Consider the following 13,355-nt stretch of genomic DNA (forward strand, 5'->3'; position numbering starts at 1 on the left):
TTTAAAAACTTAAAGTACAGGAGTTAAAAATTACATTTCTATAGTAATTAACCTAAAATGCTAAGCTTGAACTTATTTAAATACTTAAATATTTAAAAAAGGCAGGTTCTATACATTTGTGCTCTAAAATAAGCAAGTTTTAATAAACAAATTGTCAACCTACCTGAGTAATACAGGCACCCGTGAAAGCAACAATCACAGCTACTACATTAACAGTAAGCTGGAACTGAAGGAATTTTGAGATGCTGTCATAGACATTTCGTCCCCACATAACTGCTTTAACAATGCTTGTAAAATTGTCATCCGTGAGAATAATATCAGATGCTTCTTTAGCTACATCAGTTCCAGCGATACCCTATTAAAGAAAATTTCTGTGAATTAGACTGAATGTTTAAAACACAACTTTTAAATATTTGAAAGGATAATATGTATTTTACAAATAAAAATTTACTATTATACTTAATAATTATTGACTTACATTTACTGTAAAAGGCGGTAATATAGTTAAGTCTAAGATACTATCTCCCAGAAAGACATTCATCTCAGTAGAAATTGAAAATAATAAATGAGACATTTATAATAAAGTTCAACTTGGGTTAAAAAAAGGAGAGAGAGAAATGGACACAGGTACTACCCCAAGTTCCTTCCAAAAGTCACATAAAAGATTTTTTTAAATTAAAAAATAAAAACTCACAAAGGCTAAAAGTTAGTGGGAAAAGAGATACATCGTAAGAGGTTGGAAAGCAGATAACTAGTTAAGAAACTCACAGACCCAGAAAGCTGAACCCTAAAGCAACAGTAGGGAGAGCAGAGTAGCAGCCTTTTTGCACCCCAGGACTCTTCTAAGTAAGGCTCAGGACTTGCAGCACCGGATGAAGAGGTGAAGGCATGAATAAAAACAGGAGAAATTCTTACGTTTACTGAAGACACTGAAGAAGTACTTAGAAGGTCCGCACTAAAATAACAGGGTCTCTCAACAGGGGAACGGGATGGATGAATAAGTTGTGGATTAATAAAAATGAGTGAACCACAGCTCTATGCAACCATGCAGATGAATTTCACAATAATAATGCATAAAGGAAGATGGACTCAAAAATAACATGTAACATATAATCCTAATGTACAAAGTACAAAAACAGACAAAGGGAATCTTCAGAATACTGGTTATCTCTGTGGAGAGACATAGCAGTAATTAGAAGAGAGTGTGGGTGAGGAATATGTGAATACAGAACATATTTCTTGCCTTGCACAGAACAGGTCTGTTGACTTGGGGTAATCCATTCAGTGCATACTTATGACAGAGAAACTTTTCTGTATGTGTTACATTTTAATAACAAAATTAAAAGAAAAGGCAACTGGGGCCCCAGAGGCCCTCCCTAAGTCACACAACTGGGCACTTTGCTACTCCCTGGGCTGGCAGGAGACTGCCTGCTAACTGACCAAAGAGGGTCCAACGGCAAACTCCAGACTCAAGGGTACCATGCACTGCTGAGTACAGTACTCTTCTTCTGCTTGTTTCCCAGAAATCGAGAGTGCCCTGTAGGCAGCAGATATGAAAACTCCTTCCTGAAAATCTGATCATCCTAGGAGATGAGACCGAAAGATACTGAAAATTCACGGCACCCTAAGAAAGTGAAATGGCCAAGCCAGATCACTTTACTGGGAAGCTTCTGGTTGATAAGGCGTATGTAGAGGCCTCAGGCTTTCCAGCTTCCTACTGGTAAAAATATGCAGCAACAACCAATCATCACTTTGACATGTGATGAAAGCACTAACCTGAAAGACACAGACTAAATTAAAGGGAGATAGAGATATAGACTCTACAGAGAGACAAAAGCTGATTAAAAACAAAAAAAAATCCGGGTTTCCCAGGTGGTGTTAGTGGTAAAGAACTCACCAGTCAACGGAGACATTAAAAAAAAAAAATCAAATCCTTAGAATGACAAAAGGCACAGCAATGAAACAAGAACTCAGAGATCCAAAAACAAGTTTTGGAAATTAAATATATGATTGCAGATATGAAAATACAACAGAAGCTGAGGAAATACTCCTGCATTCCTGCAAGATGATAAAAGTATGGCAGATAGGAAAAAAAAAAAAAGACAAAATAAGGCAAGCCCAAGAGGTTAAAAAATCAGGGGGACAAATCCACAAAGAATAAGCAGTGGAGAAGAAATAAGATGAGTATAAGAAAATTTCACAAAATTGAAGACAATGAGTTTTCATAGAAAAAAGTTGCCCTGAGACAAAACATCATGCCATTTCAGAGGAATGAGAACAAAGGAAAGACTTACATACCACCAAAATGGAAAGAAAAACAAAAGGAGGTTCAAAATTCAAAATGATACGTAATAACAATGAAGGTACAAATCCAAAATTCTGAGTGAAGTGCTTTTCGATCTAGATTTTTATACCAAGCAGGATGAAGCATCAAGGAGGAGTCTTTGAAGAAAGAGAGATTTCCCTCATAAAAGTTACGAAAAAGTTTAACTTTCATGAATCCTTTTTCTCAGGAATCTATTGGAGATGGCTTTACTATATGAGAGAGTAAACCAAAAAAGATGATGACATCACACAACTTCATAAATCAACTACACTTCAATAAAAATTGTTTTAAAAACAAAACTACATCAAATCTAAGAAATTCAAATGCAACATAATACAGGGGTAAAGGAAATTCTTAGGTATGGAGAAAGAAGAGACAGCTGTGCAGCAGGCTGAGCAAACAGTTCAGATTAAAGCATGTCAAAAGATCTGGGAGAGGTACTTGTTAGAAGGCAGAATGGTAAAACTGCCTGACACCTCTGAAATAATGAAAGGAGAAGATGCTGATGAATTAGTGTTAAGAACATTAAAAAAAAATAAGAAAATAAGCAAATAAATAAAGATTAAAAGGTGAATTGAAAAAGAAAATGTACAGTGAATACAAAAAGTCATGCGAGGAAGTAATAGTAATTATCAGCGACCACATGGCTCAGCTTGGAACAGCATTTCCAATCACTATAACCAATCACAATAAGGATGGTATACTGACTGATCTCTAACTCTGATGGAAGAAGACAGGATAGAAAGTGTGCATGAAAGCTTATAAATGTCTCTGTGTGTGCCTATCAAAGTGCTAAATCCTTACCTCCCTAAATGAAAAGTCATCAACAGATGCTTTTTATTAAACAAATTTAAAAAATCCTTGTTATTGTGCTATTTAGATACATGGAGGCAAACAACTAAGGAAAAGAAACAGCGAAAATAGTTGCTTTTCTTTAGTCAAAAAATGAGCTGTAAGAAATGATATGTGGTAGGGGATATAGTTTATCAAGTCTTATACAACTGTCTGACTTTTTAAAAGCTATGTAATATTGTTTTGATAAACACAAAAACAAAGTCCAAATCAAGCTTTTCTTGAAATAGTTCATGAAGGAGCAATCTTAATTTAAAATTTTGGTTTCTAGCTCCTAATCTGAATATTTTACTTTTAATGTGCAACATATTTAACACATCTAAACCCAACACATTTCCCTGCCTCTAATCATTCTCCATCTTTAGCAAATGCAAATCTCACACTCCCCAGTTCAAAATCTTTTGAAATTTAAAAAGCAACTTTAAGATGTTAATTGGTGTCCAAATAAAAACTAGTTCCATTGTGAAACAAGCTTGGGAAACTTTCTATCAAAAAGAGTTTAAAACAGTTTTTTTATGAGCTTCTTAAAGCTGTATGCTGGGGTTTTCCAGGTGGCTCAGTGGTAAAGAACCTGCCTGACAATGTAGGAGACCTGGGTTCAGTCCCTAGGTTGGGAAGATTCCCTGGAGAGGGTTGCCAATATCAAGAATACTACTGGCAACCCACTTCAGTATTGTTGCCTGGAGAATCCCATGGACAGAGGAGCCTGGCAGGCTACAGTCCACAGGGCTGTGAAGAGTCATCAGACATCAGAAGTCTGCTTGGGAACTGCTGATCTACAGGATAAAAGAACAAATTGCTCAGCTTCATAGTCAAGGCCCTTCTGATCCTCACATCTAGTACCCATCAACACCACACCCTCTTCTAGGGAAGTCAGGCTACTTGTAATTCTTGGGAGTCTCTTGGCAGTACTTTTCTCCCTTCCTCAGTTCGAATGTCACCTCTTTCAGAAAACCTCTCTTAGCCTCTAGAGGCAGAGTCTAGGACTTCTTCCTGGAGGCACTCCCTGGGCTGTGTGTACTCCTTCATTGTTGCCACTGTGCTTCATTGATTTACTCCCTTATGTGCTGAACCTTTAGGAGGCAGCAACTACTCACCTCTGGACCAGAATACTGGAAACAGCTTCTTAATGTTTGGAGAAGAAACAAATGTTTATTAACCCAAAGTTTGAAAGTATTTTAAATTAAGATATTTTAACTACCTTAGGGAAGATTTTATTACCACAGATGCATACCTGGTTTCAGAAATATTAATACATCATGGCATTAGATAGTTAGACTAGAAAACAGGAGTCCAAAATGGCGGTGGCTAAAAGGAAGGGAAAAGCCCTCGAAAATAGAAGAGAAGAAGGTCAAAGGAAGGTCCGAGGACCGGAGTGAGGACTTCAGGTAGAATAATCAGCACTCCTGGCTAAGCCCAACTTGCATAGGGCAGGCCCAGGGGAGAAAAAACATATAAAAAGAGGAGCCAAAGGGCTCGCTCTCGCTTCCCCCCCGCCCCACCCCTGCACACTGGGGCGCTCTTCTCTTCAAGTCTTTGGCTCGACATGCCCTCACACCTTGAAGACGGATTTTCCTGCTATTATGTAAATAAAATAGAGCTGTAACACTGACTTGTCTAACAGCTATAACACGGTCTGTTTGAGACCTGAGAGCTATAACACGGTCTGTCTAAGACCCAAGAGCTGTGACATGCCGAGGGGGGCTTTAATGTCCGTCACTCCAAATCTTTGTTGTGACAAGACAGAATCGAGGAGCGGACACTCGCCTGACATCTATGGTGCCATGACTCGGATTTAACCTGGCTGAAACAACCACGGAGTGGGCCCTGCAAGGAGGAAGCCAAGCACAGCAGGAGCCCAACTCAGTGAAAGCTCCCGTGGTAGAAGCGGAACGTGAAGAAAACCCAGAGCAAGGGAACTGACAAGAGGCCCATCGTGCTGGAAACCAGGACAGTGAAAAACGAACCCAGCAGAAAGCTCACGCGTCTCCGTCTCAGATTCCATAAGACCTCCGGTTAAGGCAGGAGGTCCTCGCTCCTATGGCTGGAGGGACATGCCTAACAAAATCTTAATTTCTTGACAATCTCTCGTTTCTCATCTTCTTGAACCCCCGCAAACAGGCGGGAGGCACTGGGTGCAATTGAGGGACTCTGGAGAGGCTACTCCTCAGCATGTCCCAAAGGCACTATCTGCTGAGCCCCAGTAGCTGTTACCCAAGCCGGTGGGGGTTCTTCTGTCCTTACTCTTCTCTGTGCCAAGGATCAGGCCAATGAAAACTGTGAGCACAGGTCAGGAATTTAGCAGGCTTTCTGGCAGGCTACGAAGGGGATCCCTTGGCACGTTTTTCCCACTGCTTTTTCCTCCTGTCCTTCAGCTCTCTCTCTCCTGGGACTCAAGCCCGGCCAAAACCCATGAAGCTCAGGCTCTGTCTCATTGCAAAAATTCATTGAGAGACAAAGCGAGAAGTAAGAGGTGGATCTGTTAGGATTCAGAGAGAAGCCATTCTTCAGGGTGTGGGCCATTGCCGAGGACAAGGGCTGGGGCCATGGAATGCAGCCTGGCTAGGTTTTGCTGTCGGGGTGAACTCATATGCTAATGAGTGGGAGGATCATCCCAATCGTTGGGGAACCACCCACCCCTCCCTCTTTTGACAGTGCCTTAGAGCTGTCCTGCCACCTCTGGGTGTGTCTTTTGGCTTACAGATTGGGGATTAAGGTTTACTTGAATTTAACTTCATGGGAAATAGATGGGGAAACAGTGGAAACAGTGTCAGACTTTATTTTTCTGGGCTCCAAAATCACTGCAGATGGTGACTGCAGCCATGAAATGAAAAGATGCTTACTCCTTGGAAGGAAAGTTATGACCAACCTAGATAGCATATTCAAAAGCAGAGACATTACTTTGCCAACAAAGGTTCGTCTAGTCAAGGCTATGGTTTTTCCTGTGGTCATGTACGGATGTGAGAGTTGGACTGTGAAGAAGGCTGAGTGCCAAAGAATTGATGCTTTTGAACTGTGGTGTTCGAGTAGACTCTTGAGAGTCCCTTGGACTGCAAGGAGATCCAACCAGTCCATTTTGAAGGAGATCAGCCCTGGGATTTCTTTGGAGGGAATGATGCTGAAGCTGAAACTCCAGTACTTTGCCCACCTCATGTGAAGAGTTGACTCATTGGAAAAGACTCTGATGCTGGGAGGGATTGGGGGCAGGAGGAGAAGGGGACGACAGGATGAGATGGCTGGATGGCATCACCGACTCGATGGACCTGAGTTTGAGTGAACTCCGGGAATTGGTGATGGACAGGGAGACCTGGTGTGCTGTGATTCATGGGGCCGCAAAGAGTCGGACACGAATGAGCTACTGAACTGAACTGAATTTAACCTGTCATGTTGGACCCAACTGATTTTAATTGGTTTACGTTATGCCTTTGTGCTATGTCATTCTTTCAAAGGTTGTGCTCTGCCCCCTTCCCTCCTGTTTCACGCTCCTTTCCTCAGCCCCATCCGGGCCCACAATGTTGCCTCTACAATCTTCTGGAGGGACAACCAGAAAATAGCTGGCCTTGGGAGGGAAATACTATATAATATCCAACCCCTTAATCCTACTCAGCACTGGTCACGCTGGAGATTTTGGGGATGCCCAACTCCAGTCCGGGGGTCCCAGGAGGTCAACCTGCCTTGACCTGCCTAGGGATCTATCTGGTCCTCGAAACCTGCTCGGGGATCTGCCAGGGATCCCAGGGATCCCAGGAGGTCGTCACGCCTTGACCTGCCCAGGGACCTAATTCTCCGGAGGCCATCATGCCTCGACCTGCCCAGGGATTCGATCTCTAGGAGGCTGTCATGCCTCAGCCTGCCTGGGGATCTGCACCCTGACCTGGGAACATTTGGCTCTCGGGTTCCAACAGTACTGGGTAGGATAAGCTTCAGAAAGACTCACCCCTAAGGAAGTCCACCTATGGAAATTGAAGGAGGACTATTAGTTTTTTCTTTTCCTTTTCCTCCCTGTCATGACTGTCTTTCAGATGGGAAATAACCAATCCACTTCCCGGCAGATGCCCTTGAGATGCATCCTTGATAAAGAGAAGCTGTTCAATCCTCTAACTCTGAGTAGGAGTCGCTTAAAATTCTTTCGTGCCACTGCATGGCCACAGTATCCACTGGGGGATGAGGAACACTGGCCTGAGGATGGGAGTTTAAATTACAATACCATCCTGCAGCTAGAATTATTCTGCAAAAGACAAGGAAAATGGACAGAGATCCCCTATGTCCAAATCTTCTCCCGATTAAGAGATATGAAGGTCAAAAAAAAAAAAAAAAAAGAGAGATATGAAGGAACTCTGTCTTAAGTATAGAATTGTTGTATGCCCTAAAAGTGAGCCCACTAGGCAAATGGTGTTAGGCACAGGCAACCAAGAAAAGGAACCAACCCGCACCGCCCCCTGCCACCCGCCCATGAAGGCTCAGCTCCCACAGCTCCTGAGTTGTCTGGTGCTCCTTCCTTGTATCCAAACGTGCCCCCATATCCGGGAGCACCCCCTCCACAAAAGCCAGCTCAAGTATGTCCCTTAGTTGAAAATGGAGGAGAATTCGGACCAACTCGGGTCCATAAGCCCTTCTCCCTCTTAGAACTAAGACAAATCAAACAAGACCTAGGAAGCTATACAGATGACCCAGGCAAATATATAGATACATTCCAACACATTACCTTGGCCTTTGACTTGACGTGGAAGGACATCATGGTCATATTTAGTCAAACTTTATCTGACCCTGAGCATCCTAGGGTCTTAAAGGAAGGTATGCAACGGGGCTTCTGAAGTCAAGCGATAAATACCCAGTAGGAGAAACTGCAGTCCCCCCCTCTGATCCTAACTGGAGTTACAATGACACTGAGCACATCTGGGAAGGGATCATTTTCTAATCTGTGTGAAGACAGGACTGAAAGCAGCCCAACAAAAGTAATCAGCTATGCCCGGGTCTCAGCAATAACTCAGGAGCCCAATGAGAACCCCATTCCCTTTCTGGAGAGACTAGAAGAGGCCCTCCAAAAGTTTACCAATCTGGACTTAAGACTCTTACGAGGGACAGGTGATTTTAAAGGACAAATTCCTGTCCCAGTGTGCATCAGATATCAGAATTATGTTACAACAGCTACAGCAGCAGGACCCTGTTGCCTCTTTAGATGAGATGGTCCAGACAGCCACCAATACCTTTTATAACAGAGAACAGGAAAAGGAGGCCAAGGCCCAGGAGAGGGAGAGAAGCAAAGACACAAGGCATGCCCAGATGCTGGCTGCCCTCCAGAGAAGCCCTACGGCACACCTGAGTCCTTGAAGGACAAGGCACGAGGCAAATGCCTAATCTGTAGACAGGCGGGGCATTGGGCCAAAGAGTGTCCAAACCGTGACAAGTCTCCTAGAACAGCTTGCCACAAATGCCATCAACTGGGACATTGGGCAGCACTCTGCCCAAGGGACCTGAGAGCCTCAAGGTCAAGCGCCAAGCCTACCCTCACGATGGTTCAAAAGGACTGAAGTGGCCCGCTCCAGCCAGCCCGCCTGTCACAGATAACCATCACGGGGATGGAGCCAAGAGTGCAACTGGATGTGGCAGGCAGGTCCGAGAATTTCTTGGTTGACACAGGGGCTACCTACTCTGTCTTGATCTCCTACTCCGGAGCCTTCTCCTCCCAAACCTGTACCATTCTGGGTGTTACAGGAAAAGCAAGTACTAAAAGATTCACCCCAGCACTTCTTTGTTGCTGGGATGGACAAATATTTTCCCACCAGTTTCTGGTGGTCCCTGAGTTCTTACTCCTTTAATGGGAAGACATACTGCCCTGGTGGCTCAGATGGTAAAGTGTCTGTCTACAATGCGGGAGACCCGGGTTCAATCCCTGGTTTGGGAAGATCTCCTGCTGAAGGAAATGGCAATCCACTCCAGTACTATTGCCTGGAAAATCCCATGGACAGAGGAGCCTGGTAGGCTACAGTCCATGGGATCGCAGAGTCACACGACTGAGCGACTTCACTTTCACTTTCATACTCACTAACCTGGGGACCACCCTTGTGATGGGAAGCTTTTCAGCACTTAGAACACTACAGCTCCTGGTTACTACTGAAGAACCCATTACACCTTCTTCAATAGAGAAGGACCAAAAACTAGGGGAAGACAAAATTAACCCCCAGGGGTGGGATCAGGGGATTCCTGGACAAGCCCACCAAGCTGAAGCGGTCATCATTGTCCTCCGAGATCCCACTCGGTTTCCTAACCAGAAACAGTATCCCCTCATAAGAGAGGCTCGGGAGGGACTACTATTAATTTACTTTAATAAGTAAATTCCTTGCTTGTGGGCTATTGGTCCCCACCAGTTCACCATGTAACACCCCAATCTTCTCAGTAAAGAAAAAGGACAGAACCTGGTGAATGGTTCAAGATCTCCAGATCACAAATGAAGCTGTAGTCCCCGCCTCCATCCCACAGTACCCAATCCCTATGTAATCTTGGGAGAAATCCCACCCAGGGCCAAGTGGTTTATAGTCTTGGATCTCAAAGATGCATTTTTTTGCATACCACTGGCTAAAGAATCCCGGGATCTTTTTGCCTTTGAGTGGGAGGCCCCAGGAGAAAAACACCAACAGATGACTTGGGCAGTATTACCTCAGGGGTTTAGAGATAGCCCCCACCTGTTTGGACAGGCCCTTAGCCGGGATGTCCTAGATCTGGACCTGGGACCTAATGGGAAAATATTACAATACGTAGATGACCTACTAATCTGCTCTCCAGATGAGAAAGTGCCCAACAACATGCAATTCAGGTTCTAAACTTTTTGGCAGAAAGGGGATATCAAGTCTCCCGTGCTAAGGCAGAGATGGTTGAGACAAAAGTCACTTACCTGGGAGTTCAGATTACACACGGGTCTAGGAGGCTGTCCTCTGATCAGGTACAAGGAATTCTCCAGTTGCCCTCCCCCATGACTCAAAAACAATTGCAAGCTTTCCTGGGGCTAACTGGTTATTGTAGAATCTGGATACCCAATTATGGTCTAATTGCCCAGCCCTTATATGAAAGCTTAAAGGGACGAGATGATTCAATCCCACTGATGTGGGGAACTCCTCAAAAGAAGGCAGGCCTTAACTCAGGCACCTGCCTTGAGGTTGCCAGACTCAGAAAAAGCATTCCAACTTTATGTCCGTGAAAGAGAGGGAGCAGCCTTGGGAGTGTTAACTCAAAGGTTGGGATCTGAGCCCCAGCCTGCAGCTTACTTATCCAAAGGGCTTGATCCAACCGCCGGAGGCTGGCCTTCCTGCCTTTGAAATCTTGCAGCTATTGCAATCATGATAGAAGATGCTTTAAAATTCTCCTTTGGGGGCAAACTAACTATTTTTACCAGCCACCAAGTAAAACAACTCCTAAATGGGAGAGGCCATTTATGGATGTCTGATCAAAGAATCCTCAGATATCAGGTAATGCTGATGGAAAATCCAGGCCTCACTTTATCCCCCTGTGAGGTTCTTAACCCAGCCACCCTCCTGCTTGCCCCGAGGGCTCTCTCCCCTTTCACTCTTGTCTAGAAACCTTGGACCGCTGGACAAAATCCCGAGAGGGATTGTCAGAAGATCCTCTGACCAATCCTGAGGAAATCTGGTACACTGATGGAAGCAGCTTTGTGTTAGATGGAAAAAGAAGAGCCGGGTATGCAGTAGTCTCCAATTTTAAGACCACAGACGCTAAGCCTCCGCCACCAGGTCAACAAGCTACAACATGCAGTGCCAGTTCAACAAAGATATAAAACTACGGCCGACCATGGAAAATATCCCTCACCCTTAGATGGACCCCGCTATAAGGACTCTGAGGCCTAAGACTAGCAAGAGGGGCAGGCCCAATACTCCTCGCCATCCCAGTTCAGCAGGAAGTAGCCAGAAAGACCTTGATGCCCCTATTCCCAAAGAATTGGGCCTCCCATCTCTTGAGGGGAGACTGTTAAGTAGTTAGAATAGAAAACAGAAGTCCAAAATGGCGGTGGCTAAAAGACAAGAAAGGGAAAAGCCCCCAAAAATAGAAAAAAGGAAGGTCAAAGGAAGTCTGAGGACTGGGGTGAGGACTTCAGGTAGAACAAACAGCACTCCTGGCTGGCCCAATTTGCATAGGGCTGGCCCAGGGGAGGGAAAAACATATAAAAAGAGGAGCCAAAGGGCTCGCTCTCTCTCTTTCCCACGCGCTGGGGTGCTCTTCTCTTCGCATCTTTGGCTTGACATGCCCTCATGCCTCGAAGATGGATTTTCCTGCTATTATCTAAATAAAAGAGAGCTGTAACACTGATTTGTCTAAGAGCTATAACACAGTCTGTTCAATACCTAAGAGCTATAACATGGTCTGTCTAAGGTCTGAGAGCTGCGACACGCTGAGGGGAGCTTTAATGTCTGTCACCCCAAATCTTTGTTGTGATGAGACAGAACCGAGGAGCATTCACTCGCCTGACAATGGCATTTAGGCTTTGACGACAGAAATATCTGTAGATGTGTGGTTAACTGAATTTGGTAAGAATGCATGGATGCTAAGTTGCTTTAGTTGTGTCTGACTCTTTGTGACCCCAAGGACTGTAGCCCATCAGGCTCCTCTGTCCAAGGGATTTTCCAGGCAAGAATACTGGAGTGGGTTGCCATGCCCTCCTCCAGGGGATGGTCTCAACCTAGGGATCAAACCCGTTGTCTCCTGCATTGGCTGGTGGGTTCTTTACCACTAGTGCCACCTGGGAAGCCCCTCGATAAGAACAATGCAATATAATTTTACAAATGATATAATCATATTTTAAACACAGCATGGAGACTTGCCATCTAAAGGAATTCTAAAAGGAGTGGCTAACTAGGGGAAAATGCCAGGTCTCTTTGCAAGCTAATAATGTACTCACGTTAGAGCCCCTTTATTTTATTGTTGTAAATTTTAATGTTGAATTTGCTAAACATACATAGACACAGACACAGAGAAAGAGAGAGAGAAAAAGGGAAAGAGAAAAAAGGAGAGAAAGAGAATAGAGTGTTTTAAAATACTATTTGTCTGAAATATAAGAGACAGGTTTAGAAAGATCTAATCGATAGCAATTTTCCGTGGGTCTCTAATAAAATCCCAAGATAAATAATTTTGTCAGTTTTAAAATATGAAATTGAAAAAGTGAACAAATACACAAAGTAAATTCAAGCTTGAGCAAGAATGTTTTCAAGCCCAAGCCACTAAGTACTTACTCTTTCTCCGTACAAAAAAAAAATCTAAAATAAATTTAGACTTTTTTTTTTGACATGCTACCTTTAAAAAAACAGGTGGTAAAATGGGCTTAAAACTTTCACAGCTTAAAAATCAAATAAGACTAGCGGCTGTATTGTGCTTTTGTTTGAAATACTATATTTACCTGCCTTTATTTAAAGCCCTTAGCATCTGCCTTAAACACTTAAGTTTTAGGAAGAAAGTTTCTTTGTTTTTAAATTTTAAAATGCATTGTACATAAATACATTCCTGGTCAGCTGTCCAGATGAGAGCAGAAGTAAGGATCCTGCTAAATGCTCAAGAGCAATGATTCTGTGTTTCCAAAGTGAACCTGTTTTGCTTACAGGCAAAGCAACGGCCCTGAAATATTCCTTATCCTCTTAGCTACTTTTCTCCACTCTTCAGAGGTTCACACCAACGTACTGCTTACCATAATGAGTTTGGGACAAGGCAGGGTGGGAAACTCTGGGTTCACAGCTACTGGTTGAGGGTACTTTACCCGTATCATTTCCTTCTTCCATCTCCCTAACTTCTGCTGAAAGGCAGCCACCATGGTGATGGTTTTGCTAAACCCTTATTTTAGCAGCGAAACATCAGGGGGATAAATTATGCAAACAAACACTGGTACACATAAATATTCTCTTATCTGAAACACCTGGGGCCTGACTGTATTTCAGAATTCAAAGCCTGATTATACTCTAGAAGCACATACCTTCTATCACAAATTCTCCCAGACAGGGTTAGCATCCCATAACACACATTAATATTTCTAGTTCTACAATGACTATGAATGTTCATATTAAGTGTGATAAATAACATCCTCACATCATCCAGAATATGTATTTTTGCAATAAATGTGTGTGCTGCAAATTTAGGGGGAAAAATTCAGTTTTGTATTTTTGTATTTGAGAACTGTGAT

At 43.4% G+C, this 13,355-nt stretch overlaps 1 protein-coding gene and 1 non-coding gene across 10 annotated transcripts in view; one reads left to right on the forward strand and one right to left on the reverse strand.

The window, feature by feature from the left end:
• The window catches only part of ATP2B1 (ATPase plasma membrane Ca2+ transporting 1), a 133,297-nt gene that overhangs the window by 16,109 nt on the left and 103,833 nt on the right, over nt 1-13,355 (reverse strand). For all 9 annotated transcript variants that reach the window (XM_086403805.1, XM_086403801.1, XM_086403808.1 and 6 more), the window contains one exon: nt 164-355. In XM_086403805.1, the coding sequence (XP_086259931.1) occupies nt 164-355 (192 nt within the window). The remainder of the gene's footprint in view (nt 1-163; nt 356-13,355) is intronic.
• On the forward strand, nt 13,118-13,250 carry LOC147371383 (small nucleolar RNA snR80). Its single transcript, XR_015164989.1, has one exon. It is a non-coding gene; the product is annotated as a small nucleolar RNA snR80 (small nucleolar RNA).

The sequence above is a fragment of the Bos grunniens genome, chromosome 5, assembly GCF_055505025.1.
Source record: "Bos grunniens cultivar Pamir isolate PY7600 chromosome 5, Bosgru_T2T1.0, whole genome shotgun sequence".
Lineage (NCBI taxonomy): Eukaryota > Metazoa > Chordata > Mammalia > Artiodactyla > Bovidae > Bos > Bos grunniens.